We start from the raw sequence: 18,572 nt of genomic DNA on the forward strand, positions 1-18,572 counted from the left end.
GCACTTTCAAAACACACTACATTTGCACCATTGCACAATATTGCACAACCTTTCAGAGATTTGTCCATACAGTTGCAAGCTTGCGAGTCACATGACTATTTACAGTGTTCCTTTGCAGGTTTGGTTTGAAATTCTGGAACAAATGGTATCAATCTCTTCTGGAGAAAATACGGCGTAAGAGTATCTCAAAATCTCAAAAAGAACCGCACCTGATTGGTGGGAATGCTTACTTTCTAAATTGAGTAGAGCAGATCATGCATTTTAAGTGGAATAAAAACAGATCAGCCATTATTTGTTTACCTTTATTCATTAAACCAAACAACCATACATTACATTACATTACATTACAGTCATTTAGCAGAAGCTTTTATCCAAAGCGACTTACAATAAGGTAGGCAAGGAAACTACTAATCACCAGAAGTATTAAGTGCATTCTCTTCTAAAACAAGCAACTAAGAGTATACTAAGGTAAAAGTGCAATATATCAGCTACCTACTTTCTTAAACAGATGAGACAAATAGGAAAATCAAATGAGCAAGAGCTAAAACAAATAAGTGTATCGAATAAACAAGATCCAATAAGACAAGAGCTCGTACAACTAATTGACAACAAGTAGGCAAGGCAAAGAGGAAGGGTAGTGTTTCCTAGTGTTTCCAGGTTTTCAGCCTGCGGCGAAAGATGGGCAGTGACTCTGCTGTCCTGACATCAGTGGGGAGTCCATACTTTGAGACCAAAATGTAGACCGTTCTTGTCGATGCATTTCCATAAATAGTTTATGTTGAATGAAACTACTGTACATAATTCACATGAAAGAATTATATAATCATGAACAATAGTCTGAGTGATCAGATTAGTCTGCTGTGATTCTTGTTTTGCACATTTGTTTCTTATTAAACTTTTGGAGAGTAAGCATTTGAAAACAATGAGAAAATGCAACAACCTGGTCCTGCACCTAGCATCCATAGTTCCCTTGAAACCTGTGGAAATCAAACAACACTGACACAGATGAGGAGTTCTTAACTGAATAAAAATAGGCAATAATAAGCCTTACAGTAAAACAGTAAGGGGATGTGGTCTCCAAGAAGTAAACATACTATGTTTTCTGATGTAGAATGATTAAAAATGCTTTATTAGGTGGCTAAATATGACCAATGTGTATCAGTCTTCATCAGGGTCACAGGGAGTTACGCAATGTTATGCTGTACTCCCAGACTACATGGTTATACTATTCTCTAGTTCGGTAGGGTTTAAGTAGTTGTAAGGCACAGCCAGTCCTGTGTTTCTTGCTGCAATAGCCTCGCTGAGGAAGGAGAGCTCTGCTTGGAATTCCTTGATCATCTGCTTTGGGGCAGGCTCATCAAAGTGTTCATCAGGATATGAACCCAGGGGAATCTGGAAAAGATGGGAAAAACTAGGAAGAAGTTCTACGATTTGTTATTTAAGTAAAAGTAGCAATACCACAATGTAGAAATACTCTGTTTGCAAGTACAAAAAAAGGGGTATTCAAAATGTTACTTGAATAAAAGCGTAAAGTGCATCAAAATATACTTAAAGTACCAAAAGTAAAAGTACTCTAATTCTTTCCAAAATAGCTGATCTAGCTTGTTCATCGGCTATTTTCAAGTATAGTATTGAAACATTTACACACAATACTCAAGTAAAGTAAAAGTGCCTCAAAATTGTACTTTAAGGGATATTTCACTTTCAAGCATACAGTATGTTTGGGGTCATTTTAATGTCTACCCTGGCTTTTGTGAGGACTCCAGACAGTTTTTAAGTGGCTTGATTCAGTGTTTAGATATTTGATATTAATTTGATCTGACTCGCCCCCCTCCTATACAAACCCATTGTAACTGCAAACTCCATTTTAACCATGTTAAATTAATTGAAAACAACCGTCCTTGGTTCTGGTGACTGATATTGTCCTTCTAATGCGTGAGGGCCGTGTTTTTTCAATTAGGCTTTTTTCATTTATTTAATTTAAATATTTACAAATAAATGAAAATAGTAATAAAATAAAATAAACGGCCCCTCACGCATTAAAATATCAGTCACAAGAACCGAGGACGGGTGTTTTCGATGAGACAAATATTACAATGGGTTTGTATTGGAAGGGGGCGTGTCTGATAACATTAATATCAAATATCTAAATATTGAATCAAGCAACTTTTAAACTGTCTGGGGTCCTCACAAAAGCCTGAGTAGACCTTAAAATGACCCCAAACATGTTTGAAAGTGAAATGTCCTGTTAAGTACAGTACTTGAGTAAATGCACTTAGTTACTTTTCGGCCCACTGAAAACAACGATGACGACGGGTTTAGGAACAAGGTCGGACAGCTATTGCTTATCAGTCATGATGGCATGATTCAACCATGCCTAGTAAAACTTACAGAGTCCTTGTATTTCTTGGTGAGTACCCAACCTGACACCATAAATGTGACCGTCTCGCCAACTGTCGGAAGTGTCTCAAACATCGTCTTCATGCTAGACTGTCCCTTAATGGTTGGAGGAGCTTTACGCAGGAGGAGAGGGGAGTTTGGGATCCAACATTCATAGTCAAACTAAAATGAAAGATAAGAGAATGCACAATTAAAACAATCACAATTAAACAGCATTCATCTTCGCCAAGGGGACAACCAACAGACAATCCTTTGTGCCGCTAGCTATGAAGATATATATAACAATTAACGAGACACACGATGGTCACTCAGCTCGCTCAGTAGACTTATTTCTAGGAAACAAGCAGTTAAACAGGCACTGCTGAGGGTGTGTAAAGTTTTTCTTTTGCCAACTTACTTATGGTGTTAATTTGACTTTGATGTCTTTCCATCATGCTGTATCTACAGTGATTTATTTTCTTGCCCTGTAATCTGTATTTTTTAACTGCTGTACTGTCCTTTGAGACTGAATTTCACTTGCGGGATATAATACAGACTTCATGATGGCTCATGCAACCAATGTAGAGAGGCTATTGGAGAAATCTTTGGGAGTGAATACTTTGATTGATTGATTTTGATTGAATACTTAATTAACAGTTTGCAAATAGTACAGTGGTGTGATTATACAATGGTGCTAAAAGTATAACACAAAAAGCCCAAGGGCTTGTTTCCATTGTGGTCCTGTGTATTCAATTCATCGAGACATTTAAAGACATACAATCCTATATTACATTTGGCAGTGGCGTGCATGCGTGGCTGTGCCATAGACAGCCGTCTGTGTGTCTGTGTTGTTCATCCGGGTCCCGCGGCGAGTGCAGCCGACTACAGCCAAGCAAAAACGAAGCGGCGGCCATTGAAATGTGTCCATCTCCAAAACAAAAAAAAGAGGCGAGCCCTTCAACCCCCGCTGTTGCTTTCGCTTTCGGCTTGCACACCGCTGTTGCAATGAACGTGTACACGCTGTACTGTTGAGTTAAAACCGTGCCTGTGCCTCTGCCTGTCTGCAACGGAGCAGCCACGCAGCCACAGGGTTTCCAGGTTTCCAGGTATCGCGCGACTAACAAGCAATGCACACACACAATTCGTTTGGCTACTAGCTCCGTGCGCGGCTAGGGGGCAGGGCGCTCGGACCTCTAGTAATATACAAGACATCATCAACAGTAGTATAATAAAACGTATACTGTATGTATGTATGTATGTAGGCCTACAGTATACAGTTGGGGGGTGGGGGGGGTCATTTCTGGTGTTAAGCTTGGTGTTAAAGGAGAGTTCCAGTCATTTTAGGTATTTGCTTTGATGTGTCGCTAATCACTCACCAACATACCAGGGGCAGTTGACTTTTTTCATAGAAGCCCCTGTTGTTCATTGTGGAGACCCCTTCCACTGGCATAATGGAGAAATGTGGATAAACTAAAATCTATTAAAAAAAAAGCTATTTTAGCACCTCCGTAGTTCGTTTTTCCCACTAATCCTCATTATGCAGTGTCCTGACACTCAAACATGCACTGAATGTCCCTTATGAGCTGTCGTTCATGCAGAACAACATGGAGCTGGTTGCTTGTTTCTCTCACATAATCTGGCAACACTGAGGACTAGCTTCACGTTGTTCTGCATGAACAGCAGCTCATAAGGGACATGCAGTGCATGTTTGAGTGTCAGTACACTGCATAATGAGGATTAGTGGAAAAAAAACTAACTTTGGAGCTGCTAAAATAGGCGATTTTTGTTTATCCGCATTACTCCATTATGCCAGTGGAAGGGGTCTCCACAATGGACAACAGGGGCTTCTATGAAAAAAGTCAACTGCCCCTGGTATGTTGGTGAGTGATTAGTGACACATCAAAGCAAATACCTAAAATGACTGGAACTCTCCTTTAACATATTGTACGTAGTGTAGCATGATGTCATCACTAGTTCAAATTTGACATTACAATGTGTATGTAATGTGACCCAGCCAGCTGACCCTGTTAGTAGATCCTGTGCATCATACTGAACAGATTTCTGTCATTTAATGTGTAATCTGCAATGTGTGATTGTTCTACAAAAAAGCACCCTTCGGGCGTTTGGCACCGAACCATTTTGGATTTCATACATTCTACAATGTCCAGATTAACGCCTGTGTGTATTTTTGCAACAAGGAAGATTTAATTTAACTGATTTCTCATCTTACCTGCCCAAGGTGAACTGCAGCATGTTGACCTGACACATTAAAGATCAGCATGGTTATGAACTTGATCACTTCCTCCACAGTGTGAAAGGCTGCAGGAATCCCTGTTTAGATCAACATCAACAGACATTTTATAATGTTGAAGCTTTGGCATTCATTATTTATTAGCGCTTTGACTTCATAGCAGCTTAAATCACAGCCTTGCATTTTCCAATTGAGAAATATACAACCAACATAGCACTATTATCTTACCAAAGCTTGGGGGAAATCCATTTTTGTAATAATACATACATGTAAAATTGACTTTAAAGTTGTTACTTTACTCGTACAGCATTGGCCTGGCACCACTATCAGTAAATTGCTGACCCTTGATAGAAACGTATAGTCCTTAGTCTCAGATCTTCATGGCCTTTGTCTGTGTCTTGTCAACTACAGTACCTGCAGCAATGTGTGACAGTGTATCACAATCGGTCCTGTCAGCGTCAAAGGTCATGCCATAAGCTATAGAACACGAGATTTCGGTCCACAGACACATTTGTTTAATTCTATTATTTGTATTATTACAGACCGGTAGCCGCTGGGCACCGGCCTACTCAGTAACAAAGCAAGTCTGGAACAATGCAAGTTGTGAATGCAAGACACACCCGGTTATGCAATACCCATTGTATCTTTTGTCAGAGAACCCGTTTGTATCCTTCTGTATTATTGGCTCCACCAGGCCGAAAGGCATGGTGAGAGAGTATGTTTTGCCCCCTGTCCGTCTGTCCGTGTGTCCGTGTGTCCGTCCGTGTGTCTTGTCCGTGTGTTAGCAGCTAATCTCCGGCACCGTTGGCCCGGTCGCTGCGAAACTGTGCACACACACTCCCTGGATGCCAATTCAGAACTTCTGCCCCATTTTTGCCAGACCCAGGGGGTCGGGCCTACATGAGGCTTTGTCGGTCCCCCTCTCCAAACGTTTTCGTCCATACATGGGCATAAAAGACAAAAGCCTACATGAGGCTTTGTCGGTCCCCCTCTCCAAACGTTTTCGTCCATACATGGGCATAAAAGAGGTCTGTCTTCTGTCCTCTTTTTGATTGGCCAAGCTTAGCGTGACGTAGTGCTCTGATCTTTCAACCACTAGGGGTCTGGCAGTACCAGGTCTCCTGGTTCCCTTGTTCACATGGGCCTGTCATAGCGCCACCAGGAGGCCGATTTGTGCAAAATATTTTTTTTCCCATTACTCCTACAGCTTTTAACCAAACGTCATGCAAATCGGTACACAGTATCTCTATAGACAGGTTTCCGCGCGACGTCATCACAGAGCAGAATGCGCAATCTGCGCATGCCCGGGGTAGAACCAACCCGGAAGTGCCCTTCACTCTGTTGTTGTGTTTGGGAGTTAGATGCTGCTATTATAGGCATAATGCTGCTATTATAGGCATAATAGGCATAATGCTGCTATTGTATACAAATAAAAGATGAACAGATCCAACTTCCGACAAATCAAATTTTTATTGAGTAAACAAGATATTACAAACTGCATAATTTAATCTTTCATTAAACCCGGTGAAGACCATTTATTTTATGAATGTAGATTTGACCAGAGCTGCTGCGGGTAATAGCGCCCTCTATAGGCTCACCCCTCCACTGCGCGCGCATATCCTCTCATGTTTACAAACAGGAAACCCGTCTATAGTCATGTGATCAACCCGGATCTGTCCAATTTCCCATATTCCATCCTCATTGGCAAAGGTTGGCTTCTGAAGTTTGCAGGATTGGTCCGTTTTGAACAAAATGCCTCAAATCATGAATGCAGTGTCCAATTGCCGTGAAAGGCCTAAGAATAAATGGCACCCTTCTCACATTGGCCTGTTATAGCACCACCAGGAGGCCACAATAACGTACCTGACCAGGCGGAGACCTGTGCTCCGAGGAGCACTTTTTGCCAGACCCAGGGGGTCGGCCTACATGAGGCTTTGTCGGTCTGTCCCTCTTTTCCTACCTGTCCCTCTTTTCCTACCTGTCCCTCTTTTCCTACCTGTCCCTCTTTTCCTACCTGTCCCCTTGATTGGCCGAGCTTCGCGTGACGTATCTTCAGATTTCAACCACTAGGGGTCTGGCAGTGCTCCGAGGAGCACTTTTTCTAGTTCTAGTTGTCTCCGCCAGGCCGAAGGCATGGTGGCATATATTGGCATAAAAGGGACAAGGACTGACGGATACTGAGATCTCCATATATGGGCATATCAGTCACATGTATTTTATTTGCATGTGCTGTCATGATTAAAATTAATGTTCATATGCCACACTGACTAATAAACAAAACAAAATAAAAACGTGCTACTTCATGTCAGAAAGGTTGCCGACCCCTGCCATATACTCATGTCATCAGAGAACTCCATATATGGGCAATATATTTGGAAATATGTGCTTAACTGGGTGGGGCATGCATTTCCAACTTGCGTCGTTGGGCACTGGTCTAGTTGTTCTATCGTTAGGAATCACAATGTGGATCTCGGATTTCACATGCCCAGTCTATGAAGTCAGTCATCTATGACATACAGTACTGTATCTCTCGCACGGACTCGTATTTGTGCAAGGTTTAAGCCCAATCCAACACCCATTCACTTACATGATCAAATTAAAAACTATTTAAAAAAAATGTAAAACCCATTATATGTGACAATGAATGCATGGAGGTACTTCCTTGTCCTACTGGAGTGCACTAGGAATAAAGTGTGCATTAGGAATTTGGCGCTGATTGGTGTGGTAGTTTGGTAGATTATCTCCAGACAGACAAACACAAGTCCCTTTTCTAGACGGCTCACCCTTTACGGAGCTACATGGTAAAACAAATGAAACACTGTCATTGTGTCAGGAGACATGGAAACCTAGTATCAGGTTTGGGCATGATGGTGAACCCCAGACTCCATATTTGGACATGGATAACTCATCATGACCTCGATGACAGGACCAAACACGCCCAGACGTTATAAAAGCAAGTGCGTTCATTGTCAGCAGAGATATTGACCTCCGAACTTCAAGTCTTACATATAGCCGTCTTCTGTAACTGTAATTGCTGTAGTCACCGTGGGCATTAAGCAGTGAGTCCTGATCCAAACCAGTTGTCAGAAGAGATTACTTTTTAGACTAAAGCTTACAACCATGAGTTACCCTGGATATCCTCCTCAGAAGAAGAGCAGCGGATACCCTCCTCAGCAAGGCTACCCTCCACACCCTGGTGCTTACCCTCTACAGCCCGGTGCTCAACCCGGTGCTTACCCTCTACAGCCTGGTGCTCAGCCTGGTGCTTACCCTCTACAGCCTGGTGCTCAGCCTGGTGCTTACCCTCTACAGCCTGGTGCTCAGCCCGGTGCTTACCCTCTACAGCCTGGTGCTCAGCCTGGTGCTTACCCTCTACAGCCTGGTGCTCAGCCCGGTGCTTACCCTCTACAGCCTGGTGCTCAGCCCGGTGCTTACCCTCTACAGCCTGGTGCTCAGCCCGGTGCTTACCCTCTACAGCCTGGTGCTCAGCCTGGTGCTTACCCTCTACAGCCTGGTGCTCAGCCTGGTGCTTACCCTCCACAACCAGCAGCTTATCCACCCCAGCATGGAGTGTATCCTCCCCAAGCAGTTGGCTACCCCCCTCAGGAGGCAGGGGGTTACGCTCCCCAAGCTGGAGGCTACGCTCCCCAAGCTGGAGGCTACGCTCCCATGCCACCACGAGGTGGCTGGGCCACCGGGCCCACTGGTACTCCCTTCCTTAACCAACAGCCATATGGCCTGTACCAGCAGCCTGGAGGGACCATGCTCCAGCCACACGGCCCAGGAATGGGATTCTCTGGACAGCCAAGCCAGTCCTCTGGTGATAGTTACCCGTCTGCACCACCGTACAACCTGTCCATGCCAGGTTATGGAGGAGAACAAGGGCCTGGCACAGGAGACCCAAAGGTCCCCTCACCAAACCCATACATGGCACCTTTTGGTGGAAGCTTTGGTGGAGGAGCCATGCCTGTAACTACTGCTGTCAATAGAGGATTCAAGGGTACAATCAAGGACTTTCCTGGAACTGACCCAATGAGGGATGTGGAGATCCTGAGGAAAGCCATGAAGGGTTGTGGAACTGATGAGCAGGCCATTATTGACTTGCTGGGAAGTCGCTCCAACAAGCAACGTGTGCCTATGCTCAAGGCCTTCAAAACCGCTTATGGAAAGGATCTCATTAAAGACCTGAAATCAGAACTATCTGGAAACTTTGAGAATCTGGTTCTAGCCATGTTGAAGACCCCTGCTGAGTTTGATGCTTATGAGCTCTACAGTGCCATGAAGGGAGCTGGAACTGATGAAGCTTGCTTGATAGAGATCCTGACATCCCGATCCAATGCCGAAATCAACGAGATTAATGAGGTTTTCAAAAGTGAGTACAAGAAGTCACTGGAGGATGCCATCAGTGGTGATACCTCAGGTCACTTCCGCAGGTTCCTGATCTCACTGTCCCAGGGTAATCGTGATGAAAGTGAACATGTGGACAATTCTATGGCCTCACAAGATGCTCAGGCCCTCTATGCTGCTGGAGAGGGCAAAGTTGGAACTGATGAGTCTAAATTCAATGCTATTCTGTGTGCCAGGAGCAAACCCCATCTTAGAGCAGTGTTTCATGAGTATCAACAGATGTGTGGCAGGGATATTCAGAACAGCCTTAAAAGAGAAATGTCCGGAGACCTTGAGGGTGGCATGGTAGCAGTGGTGAAGTGTATTAAAAACACACCCGCCTACTTTGCTGAGAGGCTCTACAAAGCCATGAAGGGTGCAGGAACCAAAGATAGGACCCTGATTCGAATCATGGTCACCCGCTCTGAGGTTGACATGTTGGATATCCGTCAGGAATACGTGACGAAATATGGGAAGTCACTGTACACACACATCTCCGGAGACACATCTGGTGATTATAAGAAACTGCTACTGAAACTCTGTGGAGGAAGTGATTAGAAAGTAAATGAGACTGGGCGCTCGGGTGGCGCAGTGGTAAAGTCACTGCCCGCCCCCACGGAGGTTGTGGGTTCGAATCCACCGTGGTGCAGCCGGCTTTGTCGAGCGTCTACACGAACACAATTGGCCCGTGTTCGGGGGAGGGAAGCCGGGCAGGGAGGGTGATATCGGTCATTGCACGTACACTCCTACGGGCTGGGGAGGCACCTGTCAGCGGGGAGTGTTGGCGGTAGGAGTAGGACGAAGGCCCTACGTCCTCCTGGAGGGGGCTCCTCACTGGCAGGTGAGTCAGTAGAATACGGCAGCAGTGACAACAACGCAAATGTGTGTGGGGAGGAATCAATTGGCATAACGACTAAATTGGGGAGAAAAAGGGGTACAAAATTATTGGCTACTCTAAATTAGTAAAAAATCACACCCAGTGTGAAGTGGGCGGTGTGGTCATCATAGTGATGGAAGCTCACTTCCAAAAAATTGTTTTTGGAAGTGCATAATCCTATTTATAGGTTATTATTAATGTCATCATGTGTCTCAGTGCTGAATAGAGCCAGCCAATCACAGTACAGCTAGGGGTGTACTAATGAGCCAATCACAATACAGCTAATGAGGTGTCCCAACCCCACTTATAGGGGCGGCTACACCGCCCAAAAATGAAAATAAATAAGATGTGGCACAATAATCTGCAATAATGCATACTTTTCAATGCAATGTTTATCTTGCAGAAAGAATCTCAATAACATTATCATCTCTTCTATATTATATGCGAGACGTTTTTTTATTTAAATGAGGGGGGTGAACCAACCGGTTGGGTCAGCAGTGATAAGGGACGGTACGGTACAGTACAGGAGGGAATTGGCATAATAACTATACTGGGAGAAAAGGGGAAAAGAAACAAGACCAAGGATCCAATAACGGTGTGGATCTAGGTCATCATGTGGCTAGCTATGATGCCAGTCCTCTATGATGACATACAGTATGACTCCATATTTGGGCAAGGTGTCTAGACATATGATGTCATCCGTGCTCAAATTTGGACAATCGGAACCCCTTTGACTTCCATTATAGGTGGATATAAAAAGAAGAAAGTTACAATATTTCAAAAAGTATAGAAAATATGTAAACAACAAAAGTGGGATTCTATGTTAAGCCTAGTAACAGTCTGCTAAAGAAATGTGGTGTTGATTGGTCCAGCAGTTTGCGACATTAGCTACAGACAGACACACAGACAGACTGACGACCCTATTATAGACGGCTACCACCACGCTGTAAAAACTGAATTTAGATTTAAATGTTTTAATCAAATAGTATTACTAGTGCAACACCTAGTTAGTGCAGTTGCTGTTACCAGAGCTCTTGGATGCCACTCTATGACATCAGTCATCATGACTCACCAACCAATCATTGAAGCCGATTGAAACTCGAGAGACACAAAATATTTCACGATCTTTTTTCCTATAATTGCTTAATATCAGCTAAGCTGAATTCCATTGAAAACCGTACAGCAGTACAGTGTAAAAAATAAAAATTGCTTTAAGGTTAACACCTTAAACACCGTTTAGGGACTTTGCATTTTTGTTTTACTATTTTTAAAAACATTTTCGAATAGTTCAACTAGCCAATCTGCATCGACACGTTGTGAACTTGTAGATTGGCTATTTGAACTACCGTATTTGAAAATGTTTTTGGCATTTTTTTTTTGGCAAAGAAGTTTAGGGATAATGGGCAAGGCACCGGCGAAAATAGGGCCTCTAGTGTTTTTTTGTCTGGTCTGGTGTAAGAAGCACAGCCTCTATGAGGCTTTAGCCTGGCTTTTAGACACTCCTCCTAAAAAGATCCTGTGAAGCACTTGCCTTATACTGTAAATGCAACATAAACAAAGCTCTGTTTATAAAGATGATATCAACAGCATACCGTAGGTTTGCTGTTTACTATTAATAGCATTATAATTGATTGAAGGAAAACGAATACCTGAGCTTTTGTTTCCTAAGAAGGCTTTGGTGAATATCTGGTTGATCCAGTTCTGGAGTTCAGAGTCTCTACACACGTCGTTGTCTGACGGGTAATAGTGCTTCACTATTGCCCTCACAAAGCTGAAGATACATTATGACAAATATTTAAATATCACTTATATACATTTCAATGCAGATGAAATAGATAATTATATAAATTTATGTTATAAAACGATAGATATTGGTGTCAACACCAAAACCTCATCACTCTCTTAGGTTTCATTAAATCTCACTTAAAAAAAAGAAAATTTTGTCAGAGAATAAACAACAACGAAGTCAAACAATAAAAGAACATGTTGTTACTATTCCCCAAGGCTTTAACACTTAACCACTGAGCCACAAAAATATAGTACGTTATTTTCAAAATATTTTCGGATTTGTCTCGATTTCTTTCTTCTTTTTTTTGCCTATACCATGCCCAAAATAGAGATACCAGGGTTAAAGTTGTTAAAGGGCCGTAGCAGTGGTTTGGTAAGGACCTGCAATCTAAATGAGTGCAGTCTTTGCCAACGTGCTTGGTTCAATGAGGGTCACACAACAATGGTTAATGATCACCTGTTGATGATGTTCCACAGCTTCAGGCCATCATCTCTGTAGTAGAAGTTTGGGACAGACTCCAGGCCTCGTGCTCTGATGTTCTCTGGCAGACAGAGGGAGCTGTAGGTTGTTTCAGAATGAGCCCTTCCCATGAGCTCAATGAGACCCTCTGGTGTTAGCGAAGTCTAAATAAATAATTTGCATCAGACAAGGTTAGGGACTGTGTAGACCAAGGCGTTTCTTCCTTTTTGTTTTGAATGAATTGTTTTCAATGAGAACGCCGCACTGAACATCTATTCTGCGCATTCACATCTGGTTGAGAGTTTAAATATTTTCAACTCTGGGCGTTTTTGGATGAGAGCACCTTGCTTTTTCAGCTGGGAAAAACACTGTGTTGGACACAGGGCCTTAGTTTGGACAATATCTCTTAATGGTTGACTTTAGAAAAAAAAAATCTATTTAGAAAATCAGCAGCAGTTCAAGTTTGACACAGGTGAATATTATTCTTACTGAATACAAAGGTCCTCCAGGTGAAAGAAGTATTTGGCGGCCAGCAACATTTATTTGGAAGGTGTAGCGGAAGTGTGGGATCAGCAACTGGATAGACAAGAAGGTAGACCATGTCAAAGATTCATCGCAAACAAACCCAGAATCATGTTCTACACGGTGGTACAATATTCAAGTGTATGTTAAATTGTGCAAAACTGTTTGATACAATTTTCTATACAGTTTATGTTTATATAGCCATAGTTGTGACATTTAAAACTCTAAAACCTCTCTCTCTCTATATCTATATCTCTATATATATCATCTCTACCATACCTTGTAGAGAGGATGAATCACTGGAAAGCTTCGCAGAGTTGCAACTGCGAATGCTTCAGCCAAAAAGTGAGTGTTCAATAGATGATACACAAACTGGTGGTACATGCCATCTGCATGTTTCACAAACATCTTGGCCAACAACCAGTCACACTCCGGGTCACTGGGCAGAAAAATTGGATTCTGCTCTGAGGGCTGTTGGGTCAGCTGGGATGTTAAAAGGAAAGCAAAGATCTTTCTTTTACATTTTCATGTAAAAACCTCGGGCTCTAAATGTTCTCTGTGTCTCGTCCTTAGACTGGTCAAGTACAGTAGTAGTCAAACAATGCTCATATTCCTTTGACAGTGTGACTATACAGTAACTGGATGACCTCATCAGTGAAATACCTGAATTGCAATGGGCATCAGTTTATTCTCTGGGTTCATGTAAAACAAGCAGAGACCAGGTGTCAAAGGCAGAACTTCACCATTGTCCACCTTAGTGGACAATCCAACCAATCCCTTGTAGTCACAGAGGAATATATTGCCTTTCTGCGTGAGAGAAGAAACTAGATTATAGATACAACATATTTGTACTTCCTGGATGTCACAGGCATTAACACATTCATTGAAACTGCCCAAATTAATAGTGATACACCGTAAGACACCCCATACCTCCATCTCCCTCTGGAGAGAGCTACCGCTGTCTAAGAAGGGCTTCACCATCTCCTCTGTGACTGGAAAGTTGTGAGGAAGCTCCAAGCAGCGCTGAATCATATTTGGGTTGATTCCATTCAGAAACTGGAATCCATAAAAGTCATCCTCCATCCAATGTTCGGAGACATACTCTACAGGAATGACAATTGGTAAATATTTTGTTTATAATGTATTGTACACTGCATATAAATGCTTCTGTTTCCTAATGGTCAGAGAGTATTTCATTCTCAGATGTGGATGTAATGCAACATGGCTAATTATACCCTACTTGCATGTAAGCAATAATCCTTGTAGTTATTTGTAATCGATTAGAATGTTCCAGTGAGTTACACTACAAACTTTAGAGTCCATTTTTACCTGACATTGGTGTCTTTTTGAACCAGAAAACATTTTTCATGGCCTCAATGTCCTCCCACTGCTTAGTAGAGTTATTCATCCCCTTCAGTTTGAGTTCAAATATACTGGGAAAAAAATAGACAAACGGTACTATTTTCTATCACAATTTAATACTAGGGCTATTTGTCCTTGTTATACAGTACGTAGGGATTCCTCTTACAGTGAACAATATGGACTTACGCAATTTGTTTTTCAAAGGCAAATTCAAAACTTTTAGAGACTGAGAAACGGTCTTCATCAGGGATCTCAGAACTGTCTTTAAAAGTGGAGATGTGTGGCAGCCTTTGAAAATATGTCCCCCACCTGTAAAGAAATGACAGCATGAAAAACATAATATTTGTACCCTGTCGTATGTATGTCGGGGTTAAAATCAGGCTTAAAACTAGAACTCAGACAAGCATTTGACACTATAACAACAACCCTTCCTGCAGTATGTACTTGTGCACACATAAAACTCACTGGTACAAGTCGTTGTGATATGTTAACTCTTTTTTTCGGTGGTCGGTCAGAAGGGAATGGTCATCCTCAAAGGCCTTCATGGCTGAGGACAAAGAAAACTAGTATCATGGAAAACATCAGAGTTATCACATGAAACAGGCGTGAATGTTTGACCACAATTACCGTATATATTATATTATACTATTTGGAACACACCTTTCCCTCCTCTCAGCTCTACCCGTTCTCCATCGGACACCCATCTGTAGCATGGGAAAAGGATGACATCGTCCTCTGGAGTAGTCACCACAATCTTAGAACAGAACCATGCATTATCTAATTTCTTAAGAGTTGTATCTTTCTCCAGTTTGACCAATAGAAGTTGGCCAAGATGTAAACTGGTTTTCACAGTGTAGCTCCCCTTCTGTATATAAAAAAACAAAAAAGAAAATAACAAAACACAAAGTAAAACAAATGGGCAGGGAAACTTGTTCAGGTTCTTTTGAGCAAGGCAGACACCTGACTTCAAAGACAAACCGGTAATTATATTCGTGACAATAAACACAACAAAATTAAGGTAGGGCAAGTGATTTTTTTTAAATCTTATTTTAAAATAAGTGTTAAATAGCTCTATATTCTGATAAAATGTTGCTCATTGTCATTGCTATAGAGTGTTTGTTCAGCAACAGGAGTCTCCCCGTCTCTCCTTCTCTTTAAACAGATAATGCATTTTCAGGTCGGGATACCCATTTCATCCAATCAGGAGAGATTAAGTGAAATTGGAAGTGATGGCGCTAAGAAATGAAAAGACAAAATTGGAACTGGAACACTATAAAATTGAAGCTGATAAATGGTTACTCTTTCCTGATTGGCTGAACATTTTCAACCCACCTGAAAATGTATTTTCTGTTTGTTCAGTAACAGAGGCCTCCCTGTCTCTCCAGCTCTTTGAAAAACACTATTTAACAATGATTACTATCAGGATATAGAGCGTTAACCTTTTAAACAGGATCCTACCTTTAATGATGCATGTATTCCAAACAACATTGCTGACAAATGACCTTTTCTTTCCTTCTTAAAGTAAATGGCAACACTCAAAATAGCAACACTCATCCCTTTAAATGAGCTTACCTTTCCAGCAATAAAATCTATGCCAAAATTGTCCAAATGTGTGCGTTCACTCTCTCCTTCAGTTCCAATTAAGGTGACATATATGCAGTCTAATGTCCCTGCAAATGCCTGGTCACCTGTTGACACCTCAAGCTTGTACTCAGCCATGATCGCTCTGTGTCTGGAATAAAGAAATAAAAAGGCTTCTAATTAATTCTGTCTATTATACAAGTATCCAAGTAGGATTATGACGATTTGGATGACCCCTGCTGTCATCAGGGGTTATATGGCTCCCTGGTTCCTCTGCAGCTGGCTGTTAGAGTAACCAAGGTATATGTAAAGAAGGTAGGGTCATCTACGTAATTTTCGCAATCACGCAATTCCAGATGGCAGATTCGTTGCACCAGGGAGCCAGACTGCAGCCTTGAGCTCGGTGGAATGCATTGGAGTTAATGAGAGCCCAGTGGATCAGCTCATGAACAAAATACATTTCTGAATGACTGAGACCTTTGTAAAGTAATTGCTTCTGGAAAATAAAAGAAGACCTATCACACATTGTTTTCTGCTGTGTTGCTTTTCGATGTGTTTGATTGATTGATTGATTGATTGACATTTTTATTAGACAAAAGAATGTAAAACAACACAGTTACATTTATAATACTTTTGTCTAAAAGGTCCGACCAAAAAAGTCCTTGCGGTCTTGTTTCCGTTGGGGTCCTTGGATTAATTTCATAGACATATATAATAGCAACCAAACAGTTCAAATCAACATAAAAAACAGAGAAAAAAAACACTATGTACAAAAAAAGCATCATGAAAAATAAAAGTAAATGTATATACAAAAAAAGGGGGGAGGGGGGTCATCTGTCTACAGGGAAACTGGTACTACCTCCTCTTATGGCCTCCAGAAAGATGAGTTTTTAGGGCTGTTTTGAATGAGCCCAACAAACTGCATTTTTTGAGGGATGGGGTTAGGCTATTCCACACCTCGGTGGCCGTGGTGTAGAAGGAGAATAAGTGGTGTCCAGTGTATACGTTTATTGAGCAATCTAAAGAGCACAAAGTACGCGATACTGCCGACCCAGAAACCAGTGTTGCCATGTCCACTTATAAGCTACTTTGGGCTTATTTTTCTGTGAAGTTGCTTGTAAATATTGGTAGTTCAAGTTGCGGGTTGCGGTTTTATGGGCTTTTTTCTAAAGTGTAGTTGATTATTTGGACTTCAGCTTCACAATTTTTAAATTATTTTAACCAGTGGTTCTCAATTATGTTTATGTCATGGACCCTCAAATTAATATGTATTTGTCCCTAACCCCCATTTGAAAATGTTTTGTGCCAGGGAGCCCCGTACCAGATTTGTGTTGTTAGTGTTTCAAAAATCCTCAATATTTCACATTTTACTTCAAGTTTTTTTTTAAATAGCAGAGCTTGTAGATCGGCTATTTTCAATGAATATGTAGTGGAACGCAGTGAGCTGGGATTGAACCCGAGGCTCCCACTTGCCAGTCCGACCTGTTAGCCGTCATGCCAATAGGGCTGAGCCCGATTGGCAGGTCTGTTGCGCGCCAGTTCTTGGCGAATTTGACTGTGGGGGCTACAATCACCCCCCCGATCTTTGGAGCGTGTCCTCGCGCTTCACACTTCACGCTGCGGACCACCGTACACGACTTCCCTAATTATTATTATTATTTTTTTAATGAACAGAATCACATTTATTAAGAGTTATAAAAAGAAATTACCGCAAATAACCACCAAAAACTCGGAAATATCCGCCCAAAACCGCAAAAAAAATCGCACGCGTGTTTGTTCACAAGCTGGTCCAGCTGGCTGCCATAGACTTCATAGTATTTCACCAAACTTCCTGTTCCAGTTTTGGCTCCCATGCGCATCAATGGCGTCTGCCCGCCCCCTAGGCCGTCCCTTCCTTCTTTTCTAATTTCCTTGAGAGTAACCAGAAACACCCGAGGGACCCGGATGCCAGCTATTGCCTAATTTATACTCTGTGCAAAAATAGCCGTAAGCTCACAAAGCATTGTGGGCTTGTAGATCAGCTATTCTGAACGTGTTCTCAACGTGGTGTTTTGGGACCACCAAAGGTCCAATGGACCCTTACGGGTTTGTAACTCAAAGAGTGCACAAATGGAACCGACTATTTGGTTCCATCTCAGAGTTAAATTAACACTAAGGATTTACAGTGTAGATTGGGGTCCCATGGACGAATGCTTATCATACTTTTAAATTAAAGATTGCAAATCACTGGCTTAAAATATATAGGATTACATAATGCCCCGCCCCCCACACACACACACTCTCATTATATTTGTGGACAAACCAGTTAATCTGTAAAGCAGATTCGTTACATCACATGTTCTGAAAATGTGCCAAGAAAATTGCGTATAACAAGTAAAGAACCAGATTTCAATCTATTTCCGAATAAGCATATCTACAAGTACCTATACATATTGTAGCATCTAAATAGTCAGACAAAGACGATAAACAAAAAGCAGGGCAGTGCTGAAAAGAGCATGTGTAAAATATTCAGTTCTCAGTACTCAGTTCACCCAACAATGTTGCCATAAAGTTTCATTCATGTGCATCAGTTTGAACAGCATGAAGCAACCTACTGTGACAGCTGGCTGAGCAGAGTGCGGTTTCAGTAGAATGGTCAAGTTTGAATCCTTACAGCTTGGGATAAAAAATGTTATGCTACGAGAGGCGGGGCGAGAGCAGGTTTTAAAGAGTGGGGCTTTAAGTTCTGCAGACCTTGACGTTGGAGGTGGAGAGTTGTTTAATGACTGTAATGACTGTAAGAGGTTTTCAACTGGTGGTCAGGGGACCACTGGTGGTCAGTGAAGGTAATGCATGTGGTCCCTGACCATGCATTCAGTAATGTAGGAAAGTAAAGATTTTTTGTTTCATTTTTTCATTATTGTCTCCGCCAGGCCGAAAGGCATGGCGAGAAAGTATATGTTTTACCCCCTGTCCGTCCGTCCGTG

The 18,572-nt window shown here is 42.0% G+C and overlaps 2 protein-coding genes across 3 annotated transcripts; one reads left to right on the forward strand and one right to left on the reverse strand.

The window, feature by feature from the left end:
• Window positions 1–286: 286 nt before the first annotated feature.
• Window positions 287–18,314, reverse strand: LOC308089437 (hydroperoxide isomerase ALOXE3-like). 2 transcript variants are annotated; one of them, XM_080434155.1, is made up of 15 exons: window positions 18,201–18,314; window positions 15,598–15,757; window positions 14,686–14,779; window positions 14,491–14,572; window positions 14,212–14,334; window positions 13,993–14,096; window positions 13,594–13,766; window positions 13,327–13,470; window positions 12,943–13,146; window positions 12,631–12,717; window positions 12,139–12,305; window positions 11,543–11,664; window positions 4,610–4,710; window positions 2,392–2,562; window positions 287–1,392 (listed from the first exon to the last, which is right to left on the reverse strand). In XM_080434155.1, the coding sequence occupies exons 2-15, from the start codon at window positions 15,742–15,744 to the stop codon at window positions 1,213–1,215; spliced, it is 1,899 nt and encodes a 632-aa protein (XP_080290281.1). In that variant the 5' UTR covers window positions 15,745–15,757; window positions 18,201–18,314; the 3' UTR covers window positions 287–1,212. The 2 variants fall into 2 exon arrangements, with proteins under 2 accessions (XP_080290281.1, XP_080290280.1); XM_080434154.1 differs by having other exon boundaries at window positions 14,686–14,890.
• Window positions 4,720–11,476, forward strand: LOC308089438 (annexin A4-like). The gene is made up of 2 exons (XM_080434156.1): window positions 4,720–10,759; window positions 10,823–11,476. Exon 1 carries the CDS (start codon window positions 7,751–7,753, stop codon window positions 9,572–9,574), a length of 1,824 nt encoding a protein of 607 aa, XP_080290282.1. The 5' UTR covers window positions 4,720–7,750; the 3' UTR covers window positions 9,575–10,759; window positions 10,823–11,476.
• Window positions 18,315–18,572: the final 258 nt, after the last annotated feature.

Source organism: Gymnoscopelus braueri (genome assembly GCF_963280865.1).
Source record: "Gymnoscopelus braueri genome assembly, chromosome: 7".
NCBI classification, from domain to species: Eukaryota; Metazoa; Chordata; class Actinopteri; order Myctophiformes; family Myctophidae; genus Gymnoscopelus; species Gymnoscopelus braueri.

What these genes read in the sequence shown, in the direction of transcription:
- LOC308089438 (XM_080434156.1), top strand. Translation starts at nt 7,751, where the DNA reads ATGAGTTACCCTGGATATCCTCCTCAGAAGAAGAGCAGCGGATACCCT.
- LOC308089437 (XM_080434154.1), bottom strand. Translation starts at nt 15,744, where the DNA reads ATGGCTGAGTACAAGCTTGAGGTGTCAACAGGTGACCAGGCATTTGCA. An exon ending in TGATGCCCATTGCAATTCAG is followed by an intron (nt 13,147 to 13,326) that starts GTATTTCACTGA and finishes TTAACATCCCAG; the next exon opens with CTGACCCAACAGCCCTCAGA. An exon ending in TGATTCATCCTCTCTACAAG is followed by an intron (nt 12,718 to 12,942) that starts GTATGGTAGAGA and finishes TTGTCTATCCAG; the next exon opens with TTGCTGATCCCACACTTCCG.